We start from the raw sequence: 16,616 nt of genomic DNA on the forward strand, positions 1-16,616 counted from the left end.
ACTACCCCTTTTGGGGTTTTCACACTAGAACACCATTTTTTTTTTGTTGATCATTCCACCATGCACTTTAGAATCTCAATTTTATCCAAAATGAGTTAACAGATTAAATGGGTATTTTGGCAAAAAAAAAAAAAAGCAAATGATTCACAAGTTTTATGATGACTCCTCAAAGAAACGCTTTTCAATTTAAGCATTCATACTTGATCCAATATGAACTTTTTAAAGGATGTAACGTAGGCTAGGTTCAAGATTCAGAAAGAAAGGATAAATAGGCCTAAAATGTATTTAAGGGTGATTAAACCAATGATCATTTCATCTCACATACAAGATTCCTTTTGGTACTTCTTTTTTTTCATTTTCTACACTTGCCATTCAATCATCTTTTTTTTTGTTTATTTTTCTTGCCTTTTCTATCTTCTTTTCTTTTTTACTTTTTTTTGCACACATCCACCTTTGATTTTATGAGTTTAAAAAAAATTTTTGGGAACTCATTTTATTAGATATTTGTCTCTCGACATGTGAGGTTATTTTTTTTATACCTGGAATAGGATCTTATCATGCATGATTCTTGAATATGTCATTTATTTGCCCTTTAATATGGAGGATGATCCTTGATTAAAGTTTATTGAGAAAGAATTCATCAAGCTCAAAAGGGTAGCAAGGAAAAATTGTTCTTATTTATGAAAGGATAATGAAATATGGCCATTTGTAATCTCAAGCACGATCACTTAAGTTGAAAAGTGATTTATTTTAGGAAAATAATTCTAAAGAAAGTTTTTTTTTAAGTTTTTTTTCATGGGATTTGTTTCTAGTTTTTTGACTTTCTCTTTTGGTTCTATTTTTATTTTGGCTTATCTTAGTTTCCTTTACAAATTTTTGGTTCTTTTTTATTTTTTTGAAGATTTATTAAACTTCTCAAGTGCATGATGCCACAATCATTTTTTATTTTTTTTGCTTCTTCCCCCTCTTGTTTATATGACTTCCATAAATCACATATCAATCCACTATACCAAACATAATTCATGAAAATGTCCTATTCCAATATGACACTTCAAATGACAATGACATTGATGAACTCATAAAAGGATCTCAAATGGTTTGTGTCATTCAATAAAAGAGAAGGTTGCAACACAAATCAAGTTGTCTTAAGGTCAATGGGTGATTCTGCTATTCTAGTTGATTTACCCCAAAACATAAAATAAGATAGGGTGAGAATTGGGGCCTTTATGTGTACGAGGTCATTTAATGAAATTTAGGTATTTTGGTTTTAGCACATTTGAAACTATGGCATACTTTTGACACATTAAATTACCTACATCAGGATTGTAAAAAAAAGTCATATTTGTTGGTTTTCTAGAAATCCAAAAAGTTTTCCTTCTATTTTCCAAATAAATTGTCCATTATTCATCGCCTAGGAATATGATCAAGTGAAGATAAGGTTCACGAATTTAAGTTTATGCTCTTAAAAGATTATCGCTAATGGGTAAAAACATGCCAATGGTTTGGAATATGATAATGTTTGAAAAGAGGTATAAAGATATTATATGGGTTCATTTTTAATAGTAATAACCAATTCTTTTAAGACTCTTATCACTTTTCATAGATTTCTTTTTTTTTTTTTTTAAGTCCATTTTCCTTCATGACCGTGAAAACTACTTATATGAGGTATTATTCTCAAATAATTACAAATCAATTTTTTTGAAATTTTTTCAAACAAAAGTTAAAAAATATATAAAAAATAAAATTTACGAATCCAATCTAACCAGTCAATGTGTTATTATTTATAAAGTCCAAAAATTAAAAATCATCCTTTCTTGAAGAAACAACAGTCCACTTTCAAGAATTTAGAAAACAAAATTAAACACAATATTAGAGAGACCAAAGATCATCTGTGATCAATGATTATGCCTTCATTTTCGCAATGTTGTTTTTCATCTTAAACCTATTCAATTTAACAGGTTGAATCATTTCCAATATTCAATTTTTCAAAGTTCTTGCCAAACTCAGACAAAAAATGACGTAAACTGGCTAGAAGGTGACTTAGGCTTTATCAAATGATCATGATCTTTTCTCGCAATAACTTTAGGATTTTTTTTTTGCACCCATGAGAGCACTCTTTATTCATCAAATGATGGGATATCATAAAGAACAATTAAATAAATGCATGGATGAAATGAAATTTTCATGATGAAGTTGTGAATGAGGGTGTAATAAAAATGATGCATATTTTCATAAAATGCAATACATATAGCATTCGAGTTTGATAAGAATCACATTATTTTTTCACATATTTATTTCAAATAACCAGACACATTTACATGAAATAAAGTGTATCTACTTTACAGTATAAGGGTAATTGTACCATTTTTGAATATATGCACATGAAATGAATGATGATATGTAATGCAGCATATGCACAACACAACATATGTGAATGTGTATGCATGAAGTGCAATATCCTATTTTATGATGTGTTTGCATGAAATGTAATGCAATGCATGTATAATGCAAGTTTAAAATTGCATCACTTATGAATGTATAAGTATAAGACATAATAACACACTATATAGGTAATCAGATGTCTATTTATGCCTAATGAAACGCACATATATGTAATGCTTTGGTATACCATACACATGATAAGATATGTTTACATGAAATGCAATGCAGGTATTATATGTAAACCAAATGAATTTGACACTACCATTAAGAAGTGCATAAGATGGAATGCATGTATTATATGTGCATACATGTACTATCTAATTAAAATGTGCATGAGATGAAATGCATATATTATTATTTTTTTTTCAACTCTAAAAACATGAAAATGTAGGCAAACAAGATAAAATGAAATACAAAGAATGAAACAACATTGACTCTCTTCTTATTATAATTTTTTAAAATGGGCAAAATTCAAAAACACACAGATATTCTTTTTATTTCACACAACATGACCAAGATTTAAATTTTTTTTTGTTTTTATTGGCCAACAAAGAATTTTAAAAAAAAAAATTCTATTTTTTTTATTTTTGTTTAAAATTGTATTTTATTTTTTAATTATTTTTTAACTTTTTACCAAATCATTTTTTGCAAGGTCCATCAGTTTACTTGATCAATTCCAAAACTTCCCTTTTATTTAAAATGTGGGTACACCAAAATACAAAACAACTCAATTCTAAACTCGTTTAAAAGAAAATTTGGGTTGAAACGAAAAGGAAAAAAAATCTTTTTTCTTCATACTTTTCTTTTTCACACATTTACTTCTTATTTGGCTATCAAAGAAATTTAAAAAAATTTCCTTTTGTTTGTTGATTTTTTTTTAATTTTTACTTCCTTTTTGTGGTTTTCTCTTTTATTTTTGTTAAAAAATGAACAAAAACATTTTTTGCGAATGCAATTCTCAAACAAACATTAGACAAATCAAATAATATGTCAAAAAAAAATTATTGGAAGCATTTTTTCTTCTTTTCCAAAATTTAGTTTCCTTTGCATTATTATGATCCCTAATGTATAGGTTGTATAAAAGTGCTCTTTACATGTCCTAATTCAGGTAATTTTACAGAAAATGGTTGACATATCTCTTTCTAAAAGTGGTCCCTTACGGTTCATTATATGCTGAGTTGAGAATTTACGGATTTAAAGGTTTTCAGATTATTCCTCACATCATCGTCCATTATAAACTAGTAAGGCACCCAAATCCTTACCCATGATAGGCTACAAATGGAAAATGCTCAATTTGAGTGAAAGTATTTCGTTAGCAAATATAGATGTCATCACCTCACGATGGTGTAACTACTTAACTTCTTCCTAATTGAGACAGAGCTTAGGTCTAAAGCTTATGCATGAAAGTACCTATGCAAAGTATGTGAGAAATATAACAAATAAAACAATATAAGTAAAAAATAAATAAATGAATAAATGAAAAAATAAATGTATGGATGTAGTTAACATGCACTTCTTTTCGAAAGAATTAAAATGAAATGAATTAAAATTAAATATCAATTAAACCATTAAATTTAAAACATGTGATAACGCATGGTTAATTTTTGGCTTAACTCTCAAAGTGTCCCCAGTGGATTCACCAAACTATTATAATCATTTTGGGACCGTTAGACGTTTAATTTTAAAATTGAAAAAAATAGAAAAGTCACCACCAATCTTTTTTGTTAGGTACGATTGGCCACAAAAAGTTTATCTTTTTAATAAAACGATAAAAATGGATTTAAAGTTTATCAAAAAGGTAATTTTCAGTCTATGAAACTAAAAATAAGTTTAAAAGTCCGTTACACGTGGGGAAGGATTAGCACCCCCACGGTGCCCATGAAAATTGCTACCCATTAATCATGCATTATTTTCAGTGTTGGATTGAATGATTTCGATTTGAAATTTAATAATAATTCCCTTCACTTTTTAAAGAAGAAAAATCAATTTTATTAAAAATTTTCATTTAGGAATATTGTGAAACTCTTTAAATTAAAGAATTACCTTCAAATTCTCCGATATCTAGGTAAAATTTTAAAGATAACTCTTTTCGCCTAAGATTTACCACAACATTTCTTGAAAAAAAAATAGCATTCTTTGTAGAAAATAATTATTGGTGACTTTTCAATATTTAGATAGAGTACCAAGAATTATTTCTCTCAAGATGTTTTTTTTTTATTTTATCATTCCATATTTTAAATTACACATTTTTTTTAAAACATTTCATGCGAAAAAGCCAATGAGTGTACAATTATTTAGCAAATGACAATGAAAGGTATAAACATATGAAATGAGTGCAAACAATAATGAATAGTTGCATGTATACCAATGGATGTTATGCAAGATGATAAAATGCAATTTTGGAATCAATTCTTAAATATAATGAGACCATCCTAACTTCCTGACATTTAGGTAGAGTTTAAGTGTGATTATTTATATTCAAGATCTCATTTTTAGTGACATTTTTTTATTCTTTTGTTTAATTTCATTATTATTGAGGGTTAAGGACTCGTAGAAAAAGAAATTAATGAAATAAGATTTCCTAAATACCCTATCTTTTATGCGGTATTCGAGAATAAATTATTTCATATGAGATATCCATATGTATCCTTAGAAATTAGGGATGATTTTGGGTGTGGGTTTAGGTCAAGGTTTTTAGGATTTGAATGATTTTCGAGTGATGATTTGGGGTTGCGAGTGGTTAGGATTTTGGTTAAATTTAGGGTCTTGATGGGTTTTTAAGATTTTGAGGTTTTAGGTTTTAGGGTTTAAAGTTTCAAGATTTTGATTTTAAGGTTTTAGGTTTTAGGATTTTATTTTCGAGGTTGTAGGGTTTAGGGTTTTAAAGGTTTAAAGTTTAAAGTATTTAGGGTTTAGAGTTTTTAGGGTTTTATGGTTTTGAATTTTAAGGTTTCAAGGGTCTTATGGATTTGAAGGTTTAGGGTTTTGGATTTTATGGTTTCAAATTTTAGGGTTTTAAGGGTTTTGAGTTTTGAAGATTTTAAACATTACAAATTTTAAGGTTTTAAGGGTTTTAAGTTTTAAAAGTTTCGAAGATTTTAAGGTTTTAAGGTTTTAGGGTTTTAAGATTTTTGATATTTTAAGGTTTTAATGTTTCGAGGGTTTTAGGATTTAAAATTTTTTAAAAAAATAAATATCTCTAAAAGTCTCCAATATCTAAACAAACTTTTAAAATAAGCTTATTTTTCGTAATTTCCATTTTCTTAATAATATTATATTAATGTAACATGAAATAAATAAATTAGATAAATGAAAACTAAAAATTAAAACAGCCAATTTAATCAATTTTGTGCATATCTTATTCCTATTTACATATTATCATTTTTTTTAAATTAAAAGTGAAATAAATTTTATTATTTATTTATTTTTTGTGAAAATTTTTTACTTTACATTTTAAATTCTAATTTAATTTCAATTAACTTAATTAATTTTTAATTAAGTTTCTTAATTTTTTGTTCTTTAATTTTCCAACATCTAGATGAAATTCGAGAAAATTTATTTTTTCGAAACATAATTTGCGTTCTCTCTAACATCTAGATAGAGTTTTCAAAATAAATTTCTCTTTTTTAAAAAATTATTTTATATTTTATTTTTTTAAAATAATAATAGCTATCCTATTACCAAAAATTAAATATACAAATATAATATGAACGCAAGCATACATAACTTTTAATTCCTAAATATGTATTTTTCTATAAATTAAGTAATTGGCATGTAATGTTAAAAAAAAAAAAAAGTAATGGGCAGATAAAAAATATACAAATATGATTAAAATTTTAAAAATAAATTTTTTCCCAACGGACCTTGTAGCCCAAAACAGAAGTCCACAAGCCCAAGTGAGTGGTGGATTTGGGTAGCTTCTTTTCCAATGGGCAGCGAGTCTGGGCCGATCATCCTGGTCGGTCTGACGGGTTGGCCCCATTTTTTTTTTTACATTATAAAACTAAGTTTTTTTCTTTTTTTACATTATAAAAACTAAAGCGCTTTTTTCTTTCATTTCATTTTCCTTTTCTACAAAAAAAAAAAAAAAAAAAAACAAAAGTCTACCTTCTTCAAAAAATCCAAAGGATTCTCCCAGCCCCTAGTTTCCGGTGCCGGCCACCAGTCAGACCGTCGATCACCGCCGGCCGACTTCCTTTGACTTACAAATTACGCTCAAAGCTCCTTTTTGACTCCTCATCACGGATCCAATGTTCGTTTTTCACAAATTTGCGTCCACGTTTCTAGATATGAACTTGAAATCCAAAGTTTCAAATCGGCTTTTAGCCTTTGCCTACCGTCTGATTGGCTTGAAATTCCAGTGTGTTGATCTCCCTTCTGTTCTCTACTTCTCCACCATTCGGATCTCCCTAAAGTCCAATGCCACCGTCAGCCTACAATGTTGCTGCCGCCGTCCATGGCTGTTGTGCCGCTGCTCGATCCGTCACGGTTTCTGACCTTCTCTCCCTCTCCCGGTTCTCCTTCTCACCACGATCAAAGCACAAAGTCTTGTTCAAAAACCTTCTTCACTCGAAACTCTCTTTGGGTTTTTTTTGGTTTATAATTGTTGGGTTCCTCACCGGTTTTATTTTTTGTTTTGTTGTTTTATGTTTTTTTTTGCTGTGATGTTGGCGGTCCGTGGGTTTGTTTGACTGATCGGGTTAGGGGATTGTGGGGTTTTGGTTGAAGGTTGGAGGTTGACGATTTCGTTTTTGGCGGTGATGGTTGTCGAAAGGGAGTAGTAGTGGGGTGGTTGATGGTAGCTGTCGGAAGTGGGGTGGCGGTTTCGGTGGTGGAGGTAGAGGGTGTCGACAGTAGACTGGGTGGTTGCCGTTGGGCTGGAAGTGTGTGGGTGCTTGGCCGAATGGTGCCCACCCTGGGGCTGGATGGCCGGCTGTGGAAGGGGACTGGTTTTGGGGCTTTTGGTTCTCAAAAGGGGCCTCGGTGCTCCTTTTTTATGGCTTCGTGTCTCTTTTTTTATGGAGTATATTGGAGGTCTTTGTATGGTGGACCGCTTCTGGTTTTAGGACAGTGGAGTATGTTGAATTAGTGCTAGGGTCGAGGGGTGAATTTGTGGGTGAAAAATAGAAAGCTAAAAATGTGCATGCAGTCGGAGAAATCTGGGGAAACCATTTGCCATGACAGACTAAGATTTTTTTTTTTTTTTTTGTAATTAAATTTTTTATTAATTCAAATTGAATCTAGGCTTTAAATTAAAATTGGATTTCAATTTTTGATTAATTGAGCACAGCCTACGAAAAGTAATTTCAAATATTTAACACGAAATCAAAATAAATTTGATTAAATTAAAACGTTTGAATCACTTGAAATTGACACTACTAATTCAAAGTGGAAATTGAACATGGTTAAATTATTTCAAACAAAATTAAGTGTTTACACGATTTTTTTTTGTCAAACATCTTTCTACCAAGACGGCATTGGGGCTGAAAGTATACTGCCATAATCCAAAAATAACCTTTACCTAGTCCATCTCTTTAAATGCAAGCTTTCTAAATCTTTCCACCACCTAAAATTCATCGTATCCCTATTAGCAAAGTTAATGTAATTTTCAGGATTTTATTTGTAAGAGAAATGTCAAACTGTCAGAACTGAAGTTCTCACAGTCTCAAATATATATATAAAAAAAAAAATTTAAGAGAAATGAAGCGAAAAAGATTCAAACGCTTACCAACAGGTCTCACATAGCTCTTTCCTGTGCAAAAGTTGTAACAAATTGAAATCTATCTTTGCAAACTCCAGCAGAGCCTTATTATGAGATTCAGTATCTTGGTATATGGAAATGTAGTGCCTAGCCTCTACCCTTGGCAAGCCTCTTCGGATTGACTGCTTTAGGGCATGAGCAACCTGTTCTGACAAAAGCATAGTCTAAAGTTGCTTCTGCAAGAGTTGGGTGAGTGATGGTGAAAGAAATTGCTTCATCAAGTATATCTTCCCCACGCACACTCATATACGAAGCTTCGTAAAGTTCCAACAATCCTCGCACATCACTTGTCACGGATGGCTTGAAATTTCCTTCCTCCTCTTTGAACTTATTGAATTCCTCTGCTCAATCACAGAAAGTCATTATCAAACATATACATATATATATATACACGATTTACGCGATTGTTATGTGTCAATCTTATTAATTTCTTATGAAATTTAAAAACTGCAAGTCGATCCAATAATCTTAAAAAATAAATTCTTTAAGAGTTAATTACCGCATGAAACATAAAAGCCATGCTCTCTAAGTAATCGGAATCGAAGAGCTGTAGTGTAGAGATCGTTCTCAAAATCATTGCTGCCATGGTATATATTTTCTAATTCATCTTCAATCTCTTTCTCAAAATGGTAACTTGCACCCAAACTTTGGGCAGCATCGATGAGGGGTAATTTTTGGTTTGAATTATCCATAGGTGCTAAAAGCATCTTCCTCACTTCTTCTTTCAATTCTTCGTATGGCAGTTCAGTTGTACTATCAATATCCTGCTCAAGGATCAAAATTTCTTCTTATTAAATGACTGGATAATTAAATATCACAAAGATGTTTCTTTTCTCTTTTTTTTTTTCAATTAGAAAATTTGAGGTTATAAAAATAATAACTAAGAAAGCAAAAATTGATTATATATAGAGAGATCGCCCAGGTCTCTCTTTTGGTCTAAGAAATTCCTCCACACCACACAAAATTACAAAAAACATAAACAAACAAAGCAAAAAAAAATTCAACAAAATAAAAGCGGTCTATGAAATAAGAATAAAACTTAAATTGTAATAAAAAAAATTGATTGCATATTAAACCACAAAATTTTCACATTTGAGTATGAATAAAATAAGTTTTATATATAGTACTGATATACCTTATGAGGACAATTGAGGAACACATCTCCCAAAATGCCAGGGTAAAAATCGACCTTGGGACGATTTTCCATATTGGAGAAAATGGCATTATGGGGTGAAGCAAGAATTTGGGAAACTTGTGAAGCCATTTTCTCTTGATGGGAATTGGTAGTGTTGGAAGCGAATATTCAAAGATTAGTTTGCTGCCTTTGCTACTATTATGTTCACACAGATTTGTGTGAGGCTAGGAGTGCAATTGCTGCATGTATTTATAGTAAAAATTGCTCATTGAAGTAAAAAAAGACAACTTAAATCGAAGAAATTATAACTATAAAAAAGAATTGATGTAGGGTCCGTTAGACAATTTTGTTTTTTAGTTTCTTATTTATTATTCTATGTAACGTTTTGTCATGTAAACCATCTTCTTGATATGTAAAAATGTCGTAAAACCCATTAATTGCACAAAGGTCATCTTCATAATCAAATGCTAATGTTGGCACTAAGGGCCTATATATCTTGTGGCATTGATTGAATTTTGTGAAGTATATATTGATTTATAATGTGGAAAACCACTTATCAATAGCAAATAAAATACGATACCTTGAATTTTGTAATGTATATGATTTTTCACAATGTTGAATCTTGTAATATATTTGATTGTTTAATCAAAATTTGAGATATCCTTAATTATATTATTAAAAAATAATAACTTGAAAATGATGGAACTTAATATTTTCCATTTTGGAGTAATCTTAACTTTGAATTGTGATACTCTCTTATTAAAAAAAAAGGGAAATGTTAACATCAGATATTTAATTAGATAAATAAACTTGACAAAACCCTTTAGCTAAAAGTAAATGCTTATTTACAGAACAACAAAAAGTTTATGGGCAAAAGGAACCCGTTTCCAAATCTAATTTACCCATAAAACATTGTTTTTCTAAACCCAAATTTTCAAAGGTTAACAAAAATATTGTCCAATTATCTAATAAACCCAAAGGCCCAATTTTCAAACTTCCTTGAGCTCTACCTGTCTTTTTGCTAGCTTGGGCAAAGTAATAGTAGCAACTAGCAAAGACAATTCTATATCTGAAAATTCTTTATTCATGTTTGTTCATTTCCCAGTCCCATAAGCCCAAAGGTCCAATTTTTAATTTCTTCATGTTTTGAGCTTGAAACGTTCTTTTACTCGGGAAGTCGACGATGAATGGAATCAAATTATTAAGAAATTAAGGTCAAATTTATCTTTATATTATGGTTAATGTTGAATTTTATTAATTATATTTTTATTATATTAAATTTATGACTATATTTTTAATTTTATTAGTTTTAAAAAAAACCAAATTGCCGTAAATTTGATGCATGCACTGACAAAATATTTGGTAAAATATTTCAAATTCGTTATTTTTTAAAAAATAAAAAATCTAGGGAGTAAATTCAATAAAATTGAAGCATATTGATAATATTAAATATTACATCGATCCCAATTACTAAAACAAAAAAAAAAAGAAGAAATTAAATATGTATAAAATAACACAAACGTTCAATACATTCTAATAGTAGAAAGACAAATTACTCTGAAAATGAATTGTCTTATCTCATATATAACACCAAAAGATTTCAATTCTTGGCAGCTTGGACAATTTTGTTTTTCAGTTTCTTATTTATTGTTCTATGTAAATTCTTAGATCTTCAAAGTGGGATTGGATCAATGAGCAATGAAGTGATTCCACACTTGACAACATTTCCAACGTGTGTGTACCCATCTCCATCCTTGTAGAGGAAATCCATCACCCTTGCAAGGTTGAGAATTCGTGTGAGGATTGGCATTGGGACCCATGGTGTCGGCCTAAGTACCAACTCCTGGTTTATATCCTTCCAAGCATTCTCAATTTGCTTGTTGAACTCACTGCATGCCTCTTCTTCTGAAACTCCATGCTGCTTCATGTAGCATTCAATGGCCGATGCAACATGCTCTCTCTCCTGCTCAAACTGCATAATCATAATATTTCTAAATAAATATATGGGAAAATTAATTCTTATAATGCTTTGCACCAATTAGAAGCTTTAAGTTCTCACAATTCTATTTGATTGTCATTGATAAAATGCATAATTTTAGTTTTATTCATTAATTATGATCGAAATACGTTACACTAGTATTTCTTTTTTATATTAAGCAATGTCGAGAAAAGTAAAAATAAATAACATGCAGTTAATTGTCAATAAAGTGTTAAAACTTTTAATTTTATTGATTAAAATTTAATTTTTGATCATTTCAAATATAAAAAATGATAAAGAAGAAAAAGGTAAATACATGATGTACCTTGTGTGAAACAATATCGTCCATGAGACGGGAAATTACTGAAGAAGCTTTAATGATTTTAGGGTTGCTAGATGCCCAATCAAATATCTCTTTTGTCACAATGTCTCCCATTCCAACAAAAGATGTGATAGCAACCATGATGTAGCCAGAAGATACTAATGCATTTACCATGTATTCCTCCACCGATGGTACGTAGTTTTCATGGTACCATTTGGCCTCAACGAAATACGCTTGCGATAATTGTTTCATCTGAGAAATGAAAAAGCCAAGAAGTCTATATTATTATCAGCTTGTGGTCCAAATAATTTTTCGTGTAAGATTTTCTCTTCCTTTTTTATTTTTTGTCATTTTAAACGATATTTTTTGTGCAAATAAGAGGGAAGTGTGCGGTGGTCTTTTACTATTTATATGTAGTTTCACCTTTGAATTGAACGAATTTATCTCATGAAAACTGTAAATGAGAAAGTGGTTTAGTGTGAATTTACTGCTTCTTTCGCATACTGGACTGGGTATAATTTTCCTTGCTTTGTCATCACTTCTTCCATTTCTTCATAAATATCTAAGAGGGCCTTGTAGAAGATTTTCATGTATGCTGGGAGTTGATCTATACAGTCAGTATCCCACCTGGAATACAAATTATGGATTAATAAAATCCAAAATTTAACCAAATTCTACTATATAGTCCATAATTTGAAGGTATACATTGCTTAATTACCTCTCAATTGCATTTGTAAGGAGTTCAAGTTCTTCAACTGTGCCATGTACATCATATATGTCATCCATAGTTGAAGCCATGACTATTGCTTTTGTCAATATCTCTCTACCAAACGAGTATTGAGGCTCAAAGTATACTCCCAATATCCAAAAGTAACCTTCAATCAATCTATCTCGTGCAAATGGCAGTTTTCCAGGAAAATCTAAATCTTTCCACCACCTGAAATAAAACAATTAGCCCATGTATTACATACTATTCGGTTCTCAGAGGTTGGTAAGGTTTGAAATCTGATTGTTCAGCATTCTACCAACAGCTTACATGGCTGTTGACAACAATTTCATATAGAAGGATTAAGGAGTAATTACCTAGAGATCTTGCTTAGCTCTTCCTTGTGCAAATTTTGTAATAAGTTGAAATCCAACTTTGCCAAATTTAGTAACGTTTTGTCATGTGAACCATCTTCTTGATATATAGAAATGTATCGCCTAGCCTCTAGCCTTGGCAAGCTTTTGCGGATGGGTCGTTTTCGAGCATGGGAGACTAGTGCTGAAAGGGGATATTCAATGCTACTACTTTCTGCCAAATCTAGATGAGTGGTAGTGAAAGCAAGTGCTTCTTCTAGTATATGTTCTCCATGCACACATAAATGTGCAGCTTCATATAATTCTAGCAAGCCTTTCACATCATTTGTTAAGGACATATTGAAGTTTCCTTCATCATCTTTGAACTTGTTGAATGTTTCTGCTTAATCAAGAAAGGTATATTAAACATTCACCAAAGTTTGACATAGTAGTACTCTATACATATACATATATATATATATATATATATATATATATATATGGAATTTCTCCATCGTGGAAGTGCATATAAGAGGAGAAATTGGTCTTACCACATTGAACATTAAATCCATTCTCTCTAAGTAATCGAAATTGAAGAGATGTAGCCTCGAGACTTTTGTCATTTTTGTACTCATGGTCATCATTAATATTTTGCAATGCATCCTCTATCTCTCTTTCAAAATGGTAACTCACACCTAAGCGTTTGATTATGTCAATTAAACGCAATTTGTGAGATGAATCATCTGCATGTACCATAAGCATCCTCCTCACTTCTTGCTTCAATTCTTCGTATTGTAGTTGAGTTGTAGCATCGATATTCTGCAGAATTGTTTGTAGGAAAAATTCATAAATATAATGTTAAGGTGGCAAACATTTTGTTTTACAAACGTTCTTGCTCATATGCGAATACACGCATGCATGCATGAATCAATACATGCAAACTAGAGGAGGAATTGGTGAATTCACCATCTAAATCATTTACCATTTTAGAAGGACTTGAAAGGAAAAGATCCCCCCAGATGCTAGGATGAAAATTGGCGGAGCGACGATTCTTGATGGACTTGGAATCATGAGCTGAAGCTGGAAGTGATGAAGAAACTGGAGAAGACATCTCTTGAGCTAAGTAATTATGTTGGAAACACTATAAAATGAGATGATCTTGTGACACGGATTTTTTTTTTCTTGTGGTCTTAGCAGTCGAATTTGGTGTGAGCCTAACTGCTCCTACGTTGTTGTATTTATAGATGTTTGCCAGCATGGAAATGTTAAATAAGCTCTTAACTTGAAAATAAGATAAAAGATTACATATATTAAAATTTAAATTTTAAATTTATTAAATATCATATAATTGCATAAATAAATTAAATTGAGTTCCGAACCTAAAATTTAAATTTTCAATCAAGACCCAATTAAAAATTAAAGAATATGAAACACATTTTAATACGTAAAAATTCTTGTGGTGTTTAGAATAGTGGTCAAGCAACGAATGTGAAATGTGAGGTTCCAAGTCCCTTTCATATAAGAGAGTGATGGGTATGTTTCATTCACGAACTTCTAAAACAATTGTGGGTGGTACATTCAGAGAAAAAAAAAACATAATTTCTGAAGTCAGAGGAGAATAAATTGAAAATACAATTTAAAAGGTTAATTCAAGGTGACGTGGCCGAATTAAAGAGCTAAAAGTAGAAGTTAAATTGGATGCAAAAGGCTAGACAAAGACAAGACAGCAGTGGCGTCACTTGTGAGCTGTTTTTGACGTTGATTCCTGTAAGACTTGAAGCTGTTAAATGCGCTGAATTGAAGCTAAACTTAAGCTACATTGGATGACATTTGAATGCTCATTTTATAGACTGAAATTGGAAGCAAAAACTGGAGCAAGCATCCAAGGCAGTCACGGTTTTATAGTGCTGGGCTGTGTGCATTTTACTCGGCTTCAAAAGTTGCACATTTTGATTTTGTTTGAACTAGTTGGTTGTGAATGAGCTGCATGGGAAGGAAAAGGATACATTCCAGACCTTGAAGAAGCCTTAAAGAGATGGAGAAGCCAACAAAACCATAATTCAATCCAAAGCCATGCGCTTAGAATGTCCAAGCTGAGAGAAATTTCTTTGTGAATGAGGGAGCTGCATCAAAAGGCATGTGCTGCCAAAAGTCACAGTTTTGGAGGGATTTGTTGGATTGAATTTTAAGAGGTGGCTTTAAATTGTCTTTCTTTTTCATTAAATAACAAGAGTGCGCAAGAATTTCCACATTTAAGAGGGAAGCCGAACTTGTTAGGCTAAAAGATTCAATCCAATCGAATTAATAAAATCAAATTATTAATCAATTATATAAGAGATAATAATTTAACGTTATTTGATTTGATTAATTTATATTTACAAATAAAAAAAAATTCACTAGTTATAAAAAATTACAAACATACAATTCATATTATGCACTCACAATTAATACTCATAAGATTTTTTCAATCTTCTATAATCTTATGAAGTATTCTTAATCTAAATAAATATAAAATCATAGTAACTCATGCATCCATATTTATGTGAACTTTCTCAATTTCTTTTAATCCATTCACAAACATTCATACCACTATAATTATGTGGATTATCTCATTCTCCTCTAATCCACTCAAACATATACACCTCTAAGGACACTAAATCCTTAGTAGTCTTATGGGATATCTATCTTATAAAATTTTACAATTTTCTTATATCTTTTTCTCATATCTAATCTTATAAAAATTTTATCTATTTATAAGTATTCAAAACAAACCTATCTATTAAGAAGCCATGTAGCATTTAATATGAATTTGATTTTTACTTTTTATAAAATAATTTATAACATACTATTATTTTGATGTAAGGAAGAGATAAAATGATATTTGATTAATTAAGGTGTTTAATTAAATGATAAATGATTTTAATTGTGAGATTTTAATTGTATTAAGTTGAATTAATTAATTATAAGATATATACTATATAATTTGTAATTAATTGATTTATGGATATTATTCATTAATGTTTCTATTATTTTATTTTAAATTATATAAATTTAACTATTAATGAATTTAAGTATTTTTAAATTTAATTAAATTTCTAGTATTTACGAAATTAATTAGTTATGAATGAATGTATTTTCGTATTGGTTGCGAAAAAAATCTAATAATGATATTATTTTTTATTCAAAATTATTTATATTTAAATTTTAATCATTAAAATTTAAATTTGAATACTTTTTCAACATCACATGAGTAAAAACTCAATTTCGTAATGACACGGCTGATACATCGCTAGAGTTGATGTTAAAGTTCTTGGCATGTTATGCGACATAAACAATAAAGTAGCCAAGTGGCATTTAATGTGAATTTGATTTATATTTTTTTAAAAATAATTTATAACGTACTATTATTTTGATCTATGGAAGAGATAAAATGATGTTTGATTAATTAAAGTGTTTAATTAAATGATAAATGATTTTAATTGTGAGATTTTAATTGCATTGAGTTGAATAATTAATTATAAGATATATATTATATAATTTGTAATTAATTCATTTATGGATATTATTCATTAATGTTTTTATTATTTTATTTTAAATTATATAAATTTAACTATTAATGAATTTTAAATTTAATTAAATTTATAGTATTTATGAAATTGATTAGTTATGAATGAACGTATTTCGTATTGGTTGTGAAAAAAATATAATCATAATATTTTTTTATTTAAAATTATTTATATTTAAATTTTAATCATCAAATGCGTAAAAGTCAATCTGATAATGACACGATTGATACGTCGCTAGAATTGATGTTAAAGTTTTTGGCGCGTTATACGACATAAACAATAAAGTACCCATATGACATTTAATGTGAATTTGATTTGTACTTTTTTAAAATAATTTGTAACAAACTATTATT

General features: G+C 29.8%; 1 protein-coding gene and 1 pseudogene across 1 annotated transcript; both read right to left on the reverse strand.

Annotated features, from left to right (window-relative positions):
- Positions 1-7,574: 7,574 nt before the first annotated feature.
- On the reverse strand, positions 7,575-8,989 carry LOC111276465 ((+)-delta-cadinene synthase isozyme XC1 pseudogene; annotated as a pseudogene).
- Positions 8,990-10,750: 1,761 nt separating this feature from the next.
- On the reverse strand, positions 10,751-13,907 carry LOC111275739 ((+)-delta-cadinene synthase isozyme A-like). The gene is made up of 7 exons (XM_089754108.1): positions 13,680-13,907; positions 13,249-13,516; positions 12,722-13,097; positions 12,357-12,575; positions 12,127-12,265; positions 11,642-11,890; positions 10,751-11,310 (listed from the first exon to the last, which is right to left on the reverse strand). Exons 1-7 carry the CDS (start codon positions 13,806-13,808, stop codon positions 11,011-11,013), a joined length of 1,680 nt encoding a protein of 559 aa, XP_089610234.1. The 5' UTR covers positions 13,809-13,907; the 3' UTR covers positions 10,751-11,010.
- Between the last annotated feature and the right edge of the window lie 2,709 nt (positions 13,908-16,616).

This window comes from Durio zibethinus, chromosome 25 (genome assembly GCF_047325235.1).
Source record: "Durio zibethinus cultivar Kanyao isolate XHJ-2024 chromosome 25, ASM4732523v1, whole genome shotgun sequence".
NCBI lineage: Eukaryota > Viridiplantae > Streptophyta > Magnoliopsida > Malvales > Malvaceae > Durio > Durio zibethinus.

Coding starts and splice junctions, on each gene's coding strand:
- LOC111275739 (XM_089754108.1), bottom strand. CDS start 13,808: ATGTCTTCTCCAGTTTCTTCATCACTTCCAGCTTCAGCTCATGATTCC. Junction 12,576..12,721: donor GAGCTAAGCAAGATCTCTAG/GTAATTACTCCT, acceptor GTTTTATTTCAG/GTGGTGGAAAGATTTAGATT. Junction 11,311..11,641: donor ACGATATTGTTTCACACAAG/GTACATCATGTA, acceptor ATGATTATGCAG/TTTGAGCAGGAGAGAGAGCA.